Source organism: Fulmarus glacialis, unplaced genomic scaffold (genome assembly GCF_000690835.1).
Source record: "Fulmarus glacialis isolate BGI_N327 unplaced genomic scaffold, ASM69083v1 scaffold11114, whole genome shotgun sequence".
Lineage (NCBI taxonomy): Eukaryota > Metazoa > Chordata > Aves > Procellariiformes > Procellariidae > Fulmarus > Fulmarus glacialis.
The window spans coordinates 25,398-44,303 of record NW_009211010.1 but is presented as its reverse complement, the minus strand read 5'-3'; the positions used below and the strand labels follow the sequence as shown (position 1 = coordinate 44,303).

Below are 18,906 nucleotides of genomic sequence, written 5' to 3'. Positions count from 1 at the left end.
CAGGAACAAAGTTCTGCCTGTGACAGGGCTGGAGCTCTTTCTCATTGCAGGAAGAGCTCGGAAACAAGAATCATCACAAAGAGGCCACCTGTGTCAGAATGCTTCTTCTCCAATACTGGCACGTAGGACTTGTTACGTGTGATCAGTGATTCGGAGATGAAAAAACGAAAATACATCTTGATATTCTGAAGACAGGATTTCCTCCTTCAGATGTCCAATATGCTCAGAAAGCAGAGTCCCTTTCAGCAACTTTCCTATTGCTGTACTTCAGGCCTCACTGCATCAACACCTGCAGGTCAGAGCTTCTTGGTCTACTGTATTATTTACCTACTTACCTTAATGCCCAATGAGTAGTTTTCTGCCGTTGCCAATACTTGTGTATCATGAATTACTTGCATATTTAAATTTACTTACTGGCAAATACAGACTTAAAATTCTACCAAATTCTTGGTGAGAAAGAGCTGTAGTCTAGGTTGTTATTGCTTTAGCCTCAAACTATAGGCTCATGGAGGTGTTTTGCACTCTCGACACCAGAATGAAGTTGGATGAGAAACTATATCCACTGAGATATTTTAGGAAGTGCAAAGTGCCAAAATGTTTCCCCAGAGGCCGAGATCTGAAGGCTGCAAGAGCTTCCAAAAATATCTGAGCTCTCAGAGCTATGCTGCTTGGATCATACAAAGCAGTGGTCTAACACAAACATGCACCATAAAGAACCTTGCAGTAGAGATATGAATTATGCTTAGAGAAGGAAAAGGGTAACAACATTACCTGCCTTAAAATCCAATGTTAAAAAAAGAGTAGCTACCTTTCTGTCACCTTTAATAAAGTTATTAATAACTTCATTAACTGAAAGTTATTAAATGTGACAGAATAGTCACCTTTATATAAATCAGCTATGCATTATTACTGCTGTAGCTGATAACGCACAAAAACCCTTTATCAACTGGGCTGATGATGTTCCCCAACAGAAGCAGTTAGCAGCCTACAAGTAGTAGCCATGGAGTGAGCATGTTTTTAAAAAGGCAATGTCTCCACCTGAAGCCAGAGCCTGGGAGAATTCACACCCTGTACTGTACTATCCCACCTTCATCTGCAATCATCATCAACATAGTCCTTAATTTTACCTTACGCTATTCTCCTTTTTTAAAAATAGTTGAAGATTCACCACGGTAAATTCTGAGAAACATCAATTCTGACTCCTCATACTGTTGTTCTCACAACAGATAAGAAGGATTTAGTGCACAGACACCTGTATGAACTACCAAAACGATCCACTTCGCTTGTTTTTGTGGAGGCAATTCATGATTCAGCTTGAGAACAGATGGATTTTCCTCTTGCAGGCAGTCCAACCCGGCCTCCATCTTCCCCAGGAGACTCTGAAGTCAATCTGACTCTGAAGTCAATCTGACTCTGAAGTCCAGAACTCATCAGAGTATCCCAGCCAATTTTAAACTGGGAGGAAAACTGCTTCTTGAAGCCTAAGAGGGAAGGACTGAAGCTATCAGCCGTGAGGTACAAGCACAGACACTATCATAGCACAAAGCTGAAAGGACTGGAAACATGTTGAGGAAAACATGAGCTTTTCTTCTGCATAGGTAGTCCAGTAAGGAAGGGAACAGCCTACCAGGAGTTAAGGAGACTACCACCATCATGTCAGAGTCCTTACACACATTAGCCAAAAAATGTCCTTCAGAAACTGGATAGTAAGATTTTGAAGAGTTGCTAACTTGTTTTTAACACTGATGGCAACTCTTCTACTCCCTGGTAAGTTGTTCCATTGTTTAAATTAGCCTAAATGACTAAGAATTTTTCTCTTATTTCAAGGTTAATTGTATTAAATCTCAGCTTCCAACTGGAAAATCTTATTATGACTGTAAAAGAGACCTAAACCCCCTATTAGTAGGTATCATCCATGCATAAGCACCTGTACAGAACAGACTTGTCATCTCCCAACCTCTCTTTAATAAGCTGTGTAAATCATGTACCCAACACCTTACACAGTTAAAAAGCCACTCATCTTCCAAGCCCTAGATAATTGTTTTGGTCCTAAACTGATCTCAGAACTGAACAAAATTATGCAGTCACAGTCTTTTCAACTTTGAACATGAGCAAGATCACATCCATCCTTCAACCTGATACCCCCCTTTGCATTGTTGAAGCAACTATCTTCAACGATCACTAGCACTCTCCCAAATCAGTGTTTTCCAGAGAAAGCTTTCCATCCTACAAGCGCAGCCCGGTTCCCACATACTCAGTACTCTGCACTGAGCTGCATCAAACATGTTTTTATTGGATTTATCCTCAGTTAACCAGGCATTTCAAGTCATTCTCCAACAGTAACCTTATCTTTCTCTTTCGTCCTCCTCAAATAGTTTTTTAACTGTAAACCTTACTGGCAAGGTTTTAATAGCACTGTCTCCGTGGATTGATACAGATACTGAACAGGACCATGACTGAAACAGATCCCTGGGGAAACTGACACTAGAAACAGTCTTGATCACTGATGTCTCCCCAATAACTACTACTTTTTATTATCTATCATTAAAGAGGCTTTTAATCCCTCTAATGTGTGTTGTGTTTGTTTGAGATAAGTATTCTTTTTCTTAAAAATCAACATTGGTCACTTGGACTAATTCAATTGGTTGAGCAATGTTCAATTCTATCAGTATTGCTTTGTACAATCTTGTCAAAATAGACAAGACAGTATTTGTCTGCAAAGATGTATATTACCTTATACAAAGTCACGCTGAACAGGTATTAAACCATTTCTTCAGATTCTAATGTTTTTTAAAACTTCCCAAAAATATTTTTATCTTGGACCAACATATGGATAGATAGTTCTTAGCTCTTTGGGTCATCCCTTTCAATTTTTTCAATAGTGAATCCTGGTAGATTCTGCAGCTCCAGCCTTCTGCAACTCCCTTAGCTTACAAGAATTGGCTAAAAATTAGCATTAATGAATAAAAGAGCTCCTCGCTTTGGCTATTATCTTTGGACATACCTTATCTAGATCTGCTGGTTTTTAAGTATTAGCGAGCACTGTCTCATCCTCCTTTGTTATCAACTACATACAAAACCAGATACGGTACAAGTACCTCCTTTTAAAATCATAAACACAGCACGTTGGGGTTTTTTGTTGTTTCTTCTGTTTGTTCTTTGTTTTGTTGTGGTTTTTTTCCCCAAAAACACACAACTATTTCCTAATTTTATATTGTACCTACACCTAGATCTTTTCTCTTTGCATGTAAAAAATCGATGCCTTCTCCTCTGAACCTACATCACCGATATCTCCATGATTAGCATGTTTCCTTTCTCACCTGCTTCTTTGTTTAAGTTTGCAATTATATTCACTGCCATTTACTTCCTCTCCTCTTCTTCATCCTCCCTGCCTAATGTGCAGAATGCTTTGTGTTTTATTAACACAGTTTCAGCGACTGTGGAATCATGCCTTTTTGGCCATCAGTATGATTTTGTTGAATACTTTACAGCTTCCATTAACACTTCCCTTTTAAAGATACCTTCCCAGGCAGTTATCCTGCCAATTGTTTAAACTCGAAGAAACAGACTCTTATAAAGCTCCTTACATTACTGCCTGATGCCATATTCTGTTTGCACAAAGTAAATACAGACAAATAACAACCACTGGTACCTAGGCAACCGTGGGATTTCAGGTCAGCTATTAACTCTTCTTTATCTGCTAGAACAAGGTCAACTATTGATTTATTCCACAGTGGGTGGAGAATTGTGTGCACTAAAAAATGACCTATTCCTTCTAGAAACTTTCTGGAAGTCTTTTTATTGGCATCATGAAATGTCAAGTAAATATTACCTGTTTTAAGCAGCCTATTTTATTTGCCTCCCTATAAGAAGCATATACATAAGGAAATGTTTGTTCCGTTCCTGAGGATATCTCAGGGACCTGTTAGAAACACATAATAAGTGAGAGATGGTTTGAAACCCAAATAACTTGAATCTGTCAGGAAATCCTTATGTCTGCAGCTCTCACAAATGGTGAAAGTTTAGAAAGCATTATGTAATATCCATTTAATCACACATGGGACAACGCATCTGAAGTCCACCTCTACTCAAGTCTGGACGAAAGCATTAGCTAATGTTCTGCGCCCCAGGACTGGGCTGACCTCTCGCATGCTGTTCCATCCTCAGGGGACTTCTTTACTCCCTCCCTACCATCACATTTATTGCTTCCTCCACGGCTTTGCTGTCTACCCAATTCCTCTCTTTGTACAGTAGCTTGGGAAAATCACTCCAGGCAAGGATTTTGAGTCTCTCAGATACGACGTTGAGGAGATGTGACCTGACACACAGAAGGGAGAGGGAGAAGATGGGGGCTACAGGCTAGCCACAGCTGAAGACTCAGACAACCATGAGTCCCCTGTAGGAGAAAGGGTTGGTTTCAGTGAGTCACCCAAGGGAAAGCATGCTGATCCTGAAAAAGAAATAGGACCAAGGAGGATTCAGAGAGAAACATTCTCCTGCTTGAGGCTCTGAGCATGCCAAAATGAGCAGCACTGACAGAAAATCGGAGATGTGCAAGAACCATTGATTATTTCCTTGGCAAAGTAGCAAAGTTCTCTATTACAGGAAAATGGCACCTTTTTTTTGTGCACCAAAAGATGAATGCTCTTCTGGTAGGCATACCTCTCAGCAAACACAGGGCCAGGTGAACTAGCAAAAGGTTATATAGGGAATATACCATTTACCCCAGTTAAAATCACATCACTGTGCTGGAACTTGAGATGATGTTTGGAGAAAAAAAAAAAACAAACAACAAATAACTTGAGGAACACCAGAAACCAACTCATATAGCATATTTCCCTGTCCCTTCTATGTACAAGAAGTGGAACCATATGGGCCCGAAAAGGATAGGAAACGTTAATGCAAGCAGTTAAGCTGTATTTTATAGAAGTCACTTCTCAGGACGGCAGTTCATTCAAATTGCCTGCGTCTCCCAATCTGCAAAGCAGAGGTAGGAGTCATCAGGACAGGGATGTTCTGTCATTTCCATCTCATCCATGTCCCCCACACCAGGAGCACAGGGAGGAATAGCACCAAGGTGAACGAGCATGAAAAGGGCCAGTTGTCAAGCCAAGCACCGGTCCCAAGGGAAGGGGCAGCAACAATGTGGAACAATTTATGTAAGCGATGCAGCTCCCAAGAGAGGGGAGCAGCAGTAGCACAGAGCAGGGCGTGCTAAATACAGATTGTAGCAGGCAGTCCAAGAACTGGCTGTGATTTCAGTAACCGGTTTATCCAAACTGGACGGAACTGCCTACCACACAGCCCTGCACCAGCAAAAAGCAAGCTAAAAACACGAAAGCAGAACAGGCGACTGAGAAGATTCAGCAATCACAGATTGCCAGGAGATGAGTTTCACCCTGAAAACATTCCCACAGATGTCAGGAGTGCGACAATCTAATGTATGAACAACACGTAAGCAAACCCAGGCCTCTTGCAACAGAATTACAGAATCATAATTTTGGCTGGGACCTACCTCCAGAGGTCATTTAGTGCAAGCCCTGCTCAAAGCAGGTCTAATGAGATCTGGTTGGCCAGGCTGTGTCCAGTCAAGTCAAATACCTTCAAGGATGGAGGTTCCACAACCTCTCTGGGCAACATGTTCCACTATTTAACCACCCTCACAGTAAAAAAAAAAAAAAAAAACAAGTCCTGATATCTAATTGAAATTTTCCATGTTCCAACTTGTGTTTGTTGTCTCTCATCTCATCACTACACACAACCAAAACCAATCCGGCTACGTCTTTTCTGTATCCTCTGATCAGGTAGTTGCAGACAACAAAAACATCCCCCCTCTGCCTTCTCTTCTCAAAGCTGAACAGGCCCAGGTCTCAGACTCTGCTCACATACCATGTCCTCCAGCCCCCTGACCATCTTAGTGGGGCCCACTGGGCTTGCTTCAGTACTTCACTTAGATGAAGTGAACCGGGGAGCCCAAACTGGACACAGTATTCCAGATGCAGTCTGACAACCTCTGCAGACGGGGAGGATCACTTCCCTGGGCCTGCTGGCTACTCACGAACACAGCCCAGTGTGCAGTCGGCCGCCTTTGCCGCAAGGGCACGCTGCTGCTTATGTTCGATTTGTTGCCCATCAGGACCCCCAAACCTTTCACTGCAGAGCATCTTCCTAGACAACCAGCCCCGAGCCTGTACTGCTGTAGGGGTTATTCCCTCCCAGATGGAAGGCTTGAAACTCACTCTTGTTGAGCATCTTAAGATTCCTGTCAGCCCATTTCTCCAGCCTTGCCCTCTTGCATTTTGACCACTCCTCCCTATTTGGTCTCATCCACAAAATAGCTTCTTACAGACGCAAAAAGCTTCAAGAACAAGGAGCAAAGATCTCTCACAATATATAGCAACTGGGACTCTTGCTGAAGACCATCCGTGAAATTTTTAACATTTCTGCACATTTTGTTCACTTTGTACTGTCCAAGCCATGGACAGATAAGCTCAGTTCTTCTCTCACTTATAGCAGTCTAAGCTTGAAGTCCATGAATTTGACACATTTAAAATACTGTAACACTAGTCTCCACGTGAGAGTGTGTGTATGCACATGCATACACACCCACACTGATGGCTCAAGAGATGCAACAACTGAAACAGGAATACTGCAGAATTTGGAGGAGCAGCTGGCTATGCAGTTAGGACCGAGGTATACGCTCAAAGCCTAAGGTGGCAAGAGGAACCTGAGCTTTGGTCTTTCCTGACTTGAGTCCTCTGCACTGCATCTTAAACAGGCAGAAACTGTTAACTTTATAAATAACAAGAAATATTTCTGAAGACTTTAAAACATGCAATCAACCAAGGATGCTACCATCATTATCAACAAGTCAAGTATTTCTGATGATGATGATATATGGATAACTTCACCTGAAGGTTAGGTCATGAAGTATCTAGCTCATTTATGTCTGAGTTCACATGGAATGAGTCAGCACCTATACCTATGTGAACAAACTCTTCCTTAAAGAGCTTATAAATTGAGAATGATGAATAGCATACAAAGATTAGGGGAGACAAACTATTTGGTCAAAAGAAACAGAATGTATATCATACACAATGTAAAATACCATCTGACTTGCACTAGCTTTTCCACATGCAATTGCTAGTTGGCCAATTCCTTGCAGCAATTTTTCAACACAGAAATGGATCATGAGGAAACACAAATATTTCAACAAGTTTCTAAGCAACTGAAAAACAGGGCTTTGCAAGGGATATATTAAGTCAATGTTTAATCCTAGTCTTTACTGGGAGATAAGGTGAGGTTTCGTTTTGTTTTTTTTCCCAAACCAATTGTTAGGTTACACTGAACATCTTGATATGAACAACACAGTTATAGTTTTCATGTGTATTTACCAGCTGAGGTAAATGCTACCAATTGTCCTAGTCGTGCAAATATTTTACAGAGCGCTGACTAAATTGAGGGGGAAGGACTTCTCATTCACATGAATACACCAGCACCAATGTGTGCCACCTGTGGGGAAGGAGAATCTGCCATGCCTTAAAAGGCGCTGGTAACTTACCCCAAACATCTGCCGAAGGTCAGGATCTCGAAAGCGGAAGGGAATGTTAGACACGTGAAGTCGTTTTGGAGTGGATTTGCTCTCGGTATTCTCACTGCTCTGTGTCTGTGATTGCTGTCCATCTGTCTGTGCCCCTCCTTCTGTCTGCTGAAATCAGAAAGACAAAAGTGTGTGCATGAATAGAAACCACACAAATTCCTTTCACGTGCTTTGTCTATCTCTTTTTAGGTATTAGTACTACACTTGCAATTGCGGTATCTAGCACTTGACAATTATTTTGGTAAAGCCAGTAACGCTTAACAACTGATCTGTTGTTCTTCCCCTCCCTTTCATGAGTAAACACTAATGACATCTCAGCCTCCCTCCCCTCATATCACCTTTTAGCTTAGTAGATTTGCCTTTGGTTTTCTTAAATTGCTTCTCTCTTTTTGCCTGTTCTTCCTCACTTCAGCTGCCACCATATGAAAGCTCTAATGAAGAGGCGGATCTTTCATATCCTGAAGCTGGGAGGTAGTACCGCCACTCTAATCTCATGTGGCAGGATGTTCATGCAATCATCAAAATCCCACAGCTGAAGTGGCAGCTCTTCACTGGGCCAATACCAGAAATGCATCCCCAGGCAAAACAGCATCTGCTCTGTCAAGCTCCCTTCAGAGAAACATTACCCCAAAAGAAGATCTATAATTAAATGGTAAAATCCATGTATGAACAGCTTACGGATGTCTTTGATTAACTTTTCTCGTACATTTAAAAGTCAGCCTAGGGACAGGAAACAGTCATTACCACTGCAGGATTTATAAAAACTCCAAGTGCTACTTTCTGCTACCAATTCCGTAGCTAAAACAAGGGAATTTGTTCTAGTATTCCCAAGCACTGACTGGTACAGCGAAGCCAGGTCAAGCGGTGGGCCAGGTGTACTCGTCGACATAAAAAGTACAGCAAGAAGGCAGAGGAATAAGGGAGACCCGTGTGCCAGAGGAGAGACCTAACACCCCCACAGAGATGACTGGCAGGGGAGAAGAAAAGAAGAGAACCTCAGCTGCTTGTGTTGGGTTTAGACCAAGAAGTGGTAAAATTTGAGCACAGCACGGAATATAAAGGCAAGGCCCCTTTGCAAAATGGCTAGATGAGAAAATGGTATTTTTTGCACTTTAGTCAGAAAAATGACCTCAAAAACTCAGAGCTACAGAACAAAGTAGACTACAATTTGGTCGGGTTTATTGCTCTGTCCCTTTCCAAGAGCATGCATTGACAGGCCAAGGTATTCAAAGAGCACCCACCCACTCACTCTATTTCCTGCTGCTTGCCTCAGCTTCCTAGGAGTCATGCTTTGACCACTTGTGTGATGCACATTTAATTTCTTTAGATGCCAACGTGACTTCTTCCTTAACCCATCAAGTGAAAAGAAGTTCTATGAGAAGGCAAGGATAATGTTATTGCTAGAGTCAGCCTTTTTTAGGCACCTTCAAGAACACACTCAGGCCTTAAAAATAAAGATTTAAGAGTAGGGTTTTTTTTTTCTGTTTTGAGGCCTTTTTTTTTTTCCTGTTTTAAATATACAATTTGTGTACCAAAGAAGAAAGAAATCTCAAGGGAGTTGCCCACACTGACTCCCCAACCACTGACTGGACTTGCTAGACTGCTCTGCACATCATTCAATATACAACACTTCATGAATATTTGGAAAGAAACATTTCTCCACAGATAAACTAAACTAGCAATATTAAGAGAGCTTCTTCTGGCCAGAAATGCCTCTTACAAACATGACCTTGAACTTGCATATTGGTTATAAAGCACTGACAAGAGCACGCAAACAGTAAGCACTGGGGACTTGTCACGCTGAGCAAAGCAGTGGCAGCTTTCCATTTTATTTTAGTAGGGCTGCGCAGGCAGCACAAAACATGTTTGATCTGGTTAATATAAATTAAGCTGTGATAGGAAGAATGAAGATACTGCCCTGAGACTACCTCTACTTCCCAGAGCTGTGCAAGTCTCAGGACAAGCCTAGCAGGATGAAGCATTTTTATTTGCCTAAGACACATCCATCCCCCAAACATCAAATTTTCAAGAACAACCTCATAAACTTCCATTTGATCATATCTAAAAAGCTGCCTCCCCCTCTCCAAGTTCCCCCTCTTCTCCTACCCTCACCCCTATGACAAAATGCACCTCCAAACATACAGCAAGTGCACCCTCGGGGGAGAATCGATGCAGCTGGCTTGCTATTCAATCACACCATGCTATTTGGTGGTTTTATTTTTATGACTCCATCAGAGTCCTTTGCTCCTCAGGGTAAATCTGTCCAAGAAGGAGTAGCCTATCCATCACCACTGTACATAACACCTGCAAGTGAGTGCTGCAAAGTAACTCCCCAAAATCATCAACACTCCTGCTAAGAGGGATCTCTACAACCCATTTTGGAGCCCTGCTCCCGCAATTTGCCAAATCCCATGTTTTCTATGGCTTTGTGTGGAATTGACAAGTGGGCAAATGCCCATGCACCACGAGGTGCATCCTCAAACAAACACACTAGTGCACCTTCTGCAGTGTGAATGAGGAAAGGCACAGATTCTGAACAGTGACGACAAAAATGTTTTAGTCTGTAAATTCAAATATAGGTTGCACAGGACTGGATCTGCCGCTTCCACAGGGGAGGAAGCTGTGAGATCGTTTGCACTCCTCTCCCATCCATTTGTTCGCAGGCAGAGGGCAGAACTCCTTTCTTACCAAGGGTGCAATGTATCATGTACAGTGGTCTGCTCAAAAACACCCACAGCTGTTCCTGCATATGGCAGAGTGCTGCTGCCACACAGGAGTCATTTTGCAGCACGTGAGATGTGTACAGTAAGACAAAGGCTTCGAAGAACAGAAACAATAGAAGGAACAGGGGATCTTGGTCCACTCTTACCTTTTGACTACACTAAGAGTCCCCAAATGCTTTTCAGGCTTTCATACATCCTGATATTTCAGCAGTAGTTTAACATTAAATACCTTCTCTTTCTGGATGCTGTAGCTCCCTCATTTCTATGGTCCACGGCCCTAAGGTAAGATTTGAACTTTCAGCCACTATAACATTAGCTCAATACATTTATCTACTGCCACACATTCAGCTACAATATAAATGAAAGAAATAGTCTCCTCAGATCTTGCTTTTTTTTTTTTTTCCTTTTATAGTTATTCCTTGTCTTAATTCATTAGGAAGGAGATGAAAGGAAGGGCCTGGAGCCTGTTCTCAGGCAGCACATAATGGAGACTGGCAACAGTGCTACCCTGACCAGGCCAGATGATAAAAGCCCGCATTTCACTGAGTGCCCACTCCCCACCCTGACTCCTTCCCCACATGGAGTTTCAGCTCCTTCCTTCTGGCCTCACGTCAACACTTCACAGCGAAGAACCGGCCCTCTCCCTTCGCTACAGTCAGCAATTCAGCTCGGAAGGGAGCTAATACATGTTCCCTAAGTCTCAATGCCTGTCATCAGGCAACACAGAGACATGCTGCGGCAAAGATCCTGCATTTAGAAACAGTTTTGGATCCACCTTACCTCCTCAGCATAGTCTGCGTAACATATACTTATGCAGGTGACAATGTCATTCATGCCTGCACACGCAAGCTTTGAGCTCTGCTCAAGGTCACTGAAAATGCATCAGAGCTCAGGACACACGCAATATATGCTTCACTTTTAACTACTTGCTGCCTGTGCCCCCATGCCAGCTCCTCCCTTACACCCGCCAGCAGTTAGGAAACCCTTAAGCAAGAAGAGGCAGCTGCAAAGAGAAGTATGTATGTATACATGTGCACATAAGCATGTAAAAGGGAAGAAGGACACCTGGCAACATGAGGGTGTTCTGAAAGGTTTGGGGGCAGCTCTACAACCATCTTCCCACCTCTCGACTAGACTCTTCTGTCCTAAAGCAGCTGGTGAACAAGCAATTGCTGAGGATTTCTCCTCGGTGGGAGGGAGGCCGGGGCTCCAGCGCCACCTGAGCTCCGAGCAGATCTCCATCTGCGTGGCCAGACAGAGGACTACCTCCCTGACGAGCCAAACACCAATGCGATAGGCCAGCACAGAGACTATTAATACCCAGCACATTCTGTTTCCATCTCCCACTTGCTTCTAGAACTGGAACCGCTTCAGGTCCAAGTTACAGAAAGCAAAAAACAACCCCCCATCCTCTCCCCAGGAAGCAGGCGGTCTAAAATGTTGTGAATCATAATGAGGAGGTTAAGAGCCATAAATCACTGCAAAGAAAATATTTACAAAATACAAACTGTAGCTAATAACTATATTTAAAAGGGGACTTGGGTGCCTTACAAAATCTGGGATACAGACTGTGCTCACTCCACTGCTTCTAGACCAGTCTCAGATCAAAAAAAAAAAAGACAAAACAAAAACTTGTTTGGATCAAGAGCTTGAGGAACTGTGTGGAGACAAGGACTGAAAGCTGTGACTGGCAGAAGGCAATCTTCCCACCGCAAAGGAGAGTGCAGACAACGTGGGAAGATCTCTGCAACTTCTAGTGAAGAACCCGTGTCAAAACAACCAGTCACCCACCAGATATCCACTGAGCAGATTTGGTGGAAAAACGAGTGAAGAATTAGGCACTAGACACAAAACCCCTTTCCTGCCCCACCACACTCGACCAGAGTAGGACTGAGGTCCTACACATCCAAGAGCAAAGCGCATGGGAATTTCTGCTGCTTAAATGACACTTGCTTAGCAGACAAAAGACTTCAGGGCTAATAATCACCTTTCAATAGCAGTAAATATAATTTTAGAATCATATCCATGTGCTTGATTTTTCAGAGATGCCAGCAGTGTTATATTAAAAAAACAAATGGGCTACACTACAGGCACAATTAACAACGTGCCCAATACTTTGTATGCTAAAAACCAGACCAAAAAAATTGCTAAAGATGTACCAAATAACTTCTGCTAGGCTTTTAAACTATTTTCAATATAGTCAGATTAATTCAGGGCATATTTTTTCTGATTGTTAGTTACCTGTTTTCACACATACTGAAGCTTAAGTCATTTTGTTCACTTTCCTCATTAAATAAAGATATACCCCACCTGAAGTCAGAACACAAACCTAACATAGGAAAGCACATAGGAAGCTTTGCTACCTATCCTGCACAACGAAGACATCTCTGATGTGTTGGATAATATTTTCCAAGCAGTGATGTTTAAAATTACTTTGTTTTTCTGAGCAGTATTTTTTAATAGGATTCTTTGGTGCCTTTTTTTTTTTTTTTTTTTTTTTTTTTTTTTTTTGGGAAAGTTTTTTTTTAAAGGTTTTTTTTGGGCTTTTTTTTTTTTTTTTTTTTTTTTTTAAAATGAATCAGTGAAATGAAGCCCTCTGAAAGGGTTGCTCTGCTGGTCACAATGGCAAACCCTTTGTGAGCAGTTCCAGCCCGTTCCTCACAAAACAGGGATGCCCCAACAAGGTGAAGGAGCCAGCAAGACTTTTCCCTGTAAGAACAGGGTAAACATTTGGTGATTTGTCTCCAGCAAACTGAGCCAGCTAATGTCTCAACTTCCAAAGCATCCTATGGACAAGAGTGCCAATGCTGAATTCTTAATTATATGGAAAAAATAAGAAACAACCCCCTGTTTTTTTCATATGCGGCACCCGATTATTTCCTGCATACATCCTAAGCGAAAATGGGAAAGTTCCCTATTTTATTTCCCACACCATTCAATATTCTATGTACTTGTCATATGCCTTCATTCCTGTCAACTCTTCGTAAGTGACGATTTCATTTCTTCTCCTAAAGAACCTGCTACATCCCTTTCATCACCACTATTATACTTCCCTGTACTACTTCTAGATCTGCTATAACCTTTGAGAGATATGCAGAAGTACCACAGCTGTATACTCTAACATAATGATATTTGCTGATTTATTTCCTATTTCTCTTTCGAAATCATTTTTAAATCTGCCTCACTAGACACAAGTCTACAAGTGCTGACAATAATCTGCCTCATACTCAAAATAATAAAATAATCTGCCTCACACTCAAAGCAAGTTCCTGATGTTAAGTGTCGGAGTTTGCTACCTCAAGACAGCGATTTCCAAGCTGAGGTGGCCAAATAATCAGCAGCTAGCTACTTACTTGAAGAAGCTAGTTCTTCCTCATGTCTACCTGCTCAGCAGTATCAAAAGATAAGTGAGGATGTTCATTAAACATATTCTTCACCTGAAATACCTCACATGAGCAATTGCTTTAATTACTAAAGTGATGAAAAATAATTACAGAGGAAAATTCTGCAATCTCAGACTAGGCAAGAAATACCCAAGGGAAAGTCATCATTATAACATCATCCATGTGTTACAGAAGTCAGTTGAGGAACCCTGGTGCCATTGGCTCCCTTCTTTCCAAACCCTTGTTAGATGTATGGGGTACTGCCAGATGACTGAGCAGCTTTCGTGTCTTGCTTCTGAACATGATACACAGGGGTCCGCCACCACAGATGTGTCTCCTTTAAGAAATCAGAAAGTCAATAGCCCTTTATGGTAGACCAGATGAGTTAAGTATGTTTCAGTATGGCACATCAAGAAGCCGAGAAACACGATGCTCTGTAATTAAATAATACTTTATATTGGTTCATGACAACATAACACCAAGGCGACAGCACCTGCCATTTTCATGCAAAGTAATTTACATAAACTTATTCCTCTACTTCTATACCTCCAGCTGCATTTCATAATTTATACAGACATACAAATTCTTCCCTCTGACACTAATAAGAGAAATGAGTTGAATAATCAGCTCACAGTATTAAGTGCATTGCATTTACTATCAAGCAAGCTTTTTTAGTTCAGCGGATGATTAATCTTCCCTCTGCGGGTAGAGTACCAGGAGATGCAGAGAGCTGACAATTGCTCTCGGCTTCTGGCCATGCACTCCGTACGCCTACCTTGCAACAACAGCATTTGCTGGATCCCTCCAAGAGCAGCTCTAATTCATTAACCCAGCAAAAGAATTGGACAGATTTCTGCCAGGTCAGTGAATTAAAGTGGCTCACGTAAGGAATGCCAGAGCCAGCAAATAGGAGTGGGAGTTTGCGCCTGAAGCCAGATCTCTCCTTTCTGACAGCAGTGAATCTTTAGATCAGCTCAGCCGCCAGAGGTACTGCAGCCTAATTAGCATCTCCACTTGCAGCTATCTGTGCTGGGTGTCTCCATTAGGGATAAGCGCACTAATGTAAACCAAGAAGGGGGAAGGGGGAAGAAACCAGGCAACCCAGCACCATAAGAAATGAAATGCAGAGCGTCAACCGTTTTTAAGAGACAGGCTGCAACAGGCAGACCGAGTAGGCCAAATATGGTCCGGTACCTCAGTCTATTTTTAATCCAGGTCTTTCAGCTGTGCTTTGGGACAGTATCAAGAGAAAGGACAGATGCTTGGAGATGAAGACTGGGAGACCCACATGCCAGGCAAGAAACAAAGCCCCACAGATGAGGCTTGATCCTAAAATAAAAAAAGATTCCAAAATATTAAGCTGTTTGTATTACACCACCTATTGTGCCAATTTCTTTTCCATGCCCCTGCTCTGAGAGCTTCGAATGCTTTCCATTACACTCAGATCTCCAGAACCAAGTTCATCCTTAGCTGATGACACCAACCAGTCATTCTGCTTTGCTCAGGGTTTTTAGACTGTGTAGGAAGGCATGGACTTTGACTCTCAAAGTTTATTTTACTTAAGTTCACTGCTGATGTCTGACCTCAGGCTTCCAGACCACTGTCTATTAACCCAGACACCACCGCTAACCTCAAATCATTCAAACTGACTAGCCTGCCAGAATCTGCCAAGTTTCTATGAAAAGGTGCTCCCACCCAGTGTGTTAGGGACCCTGTTACAGACCCCACTGCATTGCTGCATAACGTCTTAGCAACCAGATGAAAATCCCCTTTCCATGAGGGACCTTTAAGCCACCCCATACTCTCTGTTACTTTTGCAATTATCCTAAAGGCTACCAGCCTGAAAAGCGGGAAAGCACCGCCATCTGAGCACACCTTTCACTATCTTGCTCTGTCCTGCCAAGGGGACCAAGCACAGGCCTTGTTCTTAAAAGCAAGGAGAGACCTTATCTGTCTGGCTGAAGGAATTTCTGAATCATCCCATGGGAGCACAGGCTTCAAGTCAGCAGCTAAAAAATCCACCGGCTGTTCAGTCTGGGGTATCGCCTTCACACAAATGACAGCAGCTGCGCTTGTCAGTCGCAATAATGGGAGGGAAGGATCATACATTGCCTGCAACGACTTTTTGCTCTATTAAAGTTAGCACTGTTGTTTAAGCAAGACACCAAAATGGTGAAAGGAAAGGATGCCTTAAAGCATAGCAGTCTAGTCCACGTGGACTGAACATGTATGTTAAACAAGTAATAACCAGGGTATGTAATGGATAAGATGCTTGACGTTAGCTGTAGATGTTCAAGGTGAAATAACCAACCTATTCTGCTGTATTTTAATAGTATGCTTTAGCTTGAGTAACTACTGAGCCTTCTTCCTTCCCCTAGTTCCTACATCATTAATCAGCATACTGAGAAGGAGAAAACTTACAAGCAATTACATCCCAAGGCAGCCTACAGAATCAGAATAACTGCACACAGAAGGAGTCCTAGACAGAAAGATAAAGGGACTCAGAAGATCCAGGACCCTGTGCGTGTGAAAGTCTGGCACGTGAAAGGCCCTTGGCTGAGGCGCCTTCCCCCTCCCCCTGGATTTCTTCATGTGCCACCATCTGGGATACTCTGGGTTTGATCAGTCCCAGCATAGCAGCAGCACAAATGCGCTCGTCTGCGCCCTTACCCTTTCCCGGTTAGCTACGGTCTGCGAGCCCGACTCTGCACGCTCAGCTCGCGCATCTTTAACCGTGTCAAATGGTCAGACCAGACATGCCCACCTGTTTCCAACAGCCAGTACAAGCGTTACGTGTTATTCAGCCTGTTTCTCGGATAACCCCTGCCAGTCAGGCTCCCTCCGCAGCCTCCTGGCAACACCGCTGCCTCCCAGCAGTCTCCCAGCAACGCTCCCTCCCGCACAGATGGGCTCCCAGTCCCTCCTCGCAGGCTAGCCAGCCTCCCTGCGCGCTGTGGGCTCCTCGGAGCCGGCATTAGTTGATGAAACACAGAGCTTGGCCCTGCAGCGCCTCAGAGATGGCTCCTAATATGGAAAAGGAGCAGGAGGGTTGGCAAGAGCTTACATCCGAGGTCAAGGCTCGCATCATTTCCATTAAAAAGAAACGCTCTTAAGCTCTGGGCAAGGATGGGAACAGCAAAAATACATGGGGAAAGCCACTGCCCTGTTTTATTCCCCGTTTCCAGCTTTCCCATCCAACTGGCAGTGCTCGAGATAGCTGTTTGCTGGAGACGGGCAGCCCAGATCTTATGGGTTGGAACAACACCGGACAATCTGGTACTAAAATGATGACTTGCATTTCTGCACACTGCACCAGCTCTAAGTTTTATTTCCAGCCTGACCTCTTCTCATCTACATTTGTGTTTGCTGAGTAAGGCACCTGAAGTTCCTTTCATGCGCTATCAATGGGCTTTACAGGGTTTGTACTCTTTTTCTTCTTCAAGATGCTGAAGTTGTGGCGTTCCCAGGATGAACTCAAAGATATCTTATCAAAGTCATAACCAGTGGTGTCAACCGTGCAGCCACTGCCCAGTGCAGAGGCACACGCTGGGAACCATGCACACTCGAGCTGGCACTATCGGTTCTTCCAATCGTTGGCATTGAATTCACTCAGTACTTACAGGGGGAAAAATAATCTCTACGAGCCAAACACCCAACTACAAGTAAAACTGAAAGCATTAACAGATTAAATCCACCCGTGAGCACTGAAGGCTCTCGCCATAAGGCTCTTTATTAGGAAGTTAAGTCTCAACAAGTGGCTTAAGGGGTGGATAAAGCTTTTCCTGGGATAATCTGCCAGCATGTTGCCCAGAGCCAGTTCCAGGCCATGGGAAGAAGGAAGCAAAAAAAAATAAAGATAAAAATCTGTGTTTGGCAAATGAATGTCCAGTAGCTGAGAGATCCTCTCCTGTCTTTACCCCCCCGAAGCTCCCTGCCATCTTCAGAAAGTCAAAGAAAAGTATTTTTCTACTCTGCTAGCCTCCTGAAAACAAAACCACATTGTGATTACACCTGCAATGCACGTGTTCACCCTAACCCTTTGTACCGTCAACCTTCCAGAATTTGCCTCCACCACATTCATTTGAACCGTTCGCCAATTAACACAAGGTAATTAACACTTTTGTAAAGGACTGTCTTCGGACAACGCCACCATGGTAAAAACACCATGATCCCAAGTACTACTGCTCTTTGTAGACCCTTCCCCCCTATTTACGAGGGGAACATGCACAAGGGGAAAGACAGAAACCTAGTAATGGAAGGTCAGAAGCTATGTTTTGTTTATAATTCTCTCCTTCTCAAGTCTATCGCTGATTTGCTGCATACTTAAGAAACAGTCAGCAATCTAATCAACGGCTGCTTTTTCCCAAAGCACTGTGCTGCTCTCCTGGCTCTGCACCCTTCTGCACTTACTGCAAGAGATCCATTCTGCGTGCTGGCCGTGTTCGTGCTCTGCTCTCCATGTGGCTGCGTGCTTCCGTAGAGCGTCAGATTGTGCTCGCTGGTCTGGCCTGCATAGTCCTGAGTGTGTGGCACCCCATACTCTGTGGGAATCCCATTCTGTGGGGGTGGCGGAAATGGGATTGCGGTAAATGGCTGCACCATTGCATCAGGAGTTGCTGCTGGCTCCTGGTTACCCTGAAGAAAGGGAAAAGGAGAAAACAGCTTTGTACTATAAAAGACAGATCAAAATATTAGCCTGAGAAATGATACACACACGCGCGTCCATGTGAATATCCCATCCACCGCCACCATAATATTGCACAGTCTTCTATTATCTTCTCTATCAAAAAGAGCATGCCTCGCTCCTCTGAGCCATGATACTGTTTTCTTAATCTTTTTTGGGCAACTTTCTTGCTACCAGGTGGCATATGGAGAACAAATTATGGGGCTTGCAAATTGCATACCCCTGTAATCTCACACAAGGATTTACACACAGTATGGCATTATGCTGGAAGGAGGAAGAGGCACTGAAACATTGGAACGGAGAAGGAAACACAGGCAGAAGAACAGGGTTCTTTAATATGCCTAGAAGTACCATATCTGGGTCCACCTCCTCCAGCCTGACCCTCATGGCTCTGCTCATAAGCAAGCATATCGTGTGGTTCAGAGCACACTCTTCTCTGTTGTGTTACAGTGAGAGAAAAGAAATACTCATTTAAAAACTGATCTGTGCAGTAGCTCCCTCCTTCGCTCTGGCAGC

The 18,906-nt window shown here is 43.2% G+C and overlaps 1 protein-coding gene across 3 annotated transcripts in view; it reads right to left on the bottom strand.

Moving 5' to 3' along the window:
* The window catches only part of RBFOX2 (RNA binding protein, fox-1 homolog (C. elegans) 2), a 55,875-nt gene extending 37,534 nt beyond the window's left edge, over positions 1-18,341 (bottom strand). The window contains exons 1-3 of one of the 3 annotated variants that reach the window (XM_009577349.1): positions 18,113-18,308; positions 11,684-11,691; positions 7,562-7,708 (exon numbers count right to left, since the gene is read on the bottom strand). In XM_009577349.1, the coding sequence (XP_009575644.1) occupies positions 7,562-7,708; positions 11,684-11,691; positions 18,113-18,308 (351 nt within the window). Of the gene's footprint in view, positions 1-7,561; positions 7,709-11,683; positions 11,692-18,112 lie in introns of all 3 variants that reach the window. The other 2 variants (XM_009577347.1, XM_009577348.1) reach the window with 2 other exon arrangements.
* Positions 18,342-18,906: the final 565 nt, after the last annotated feature.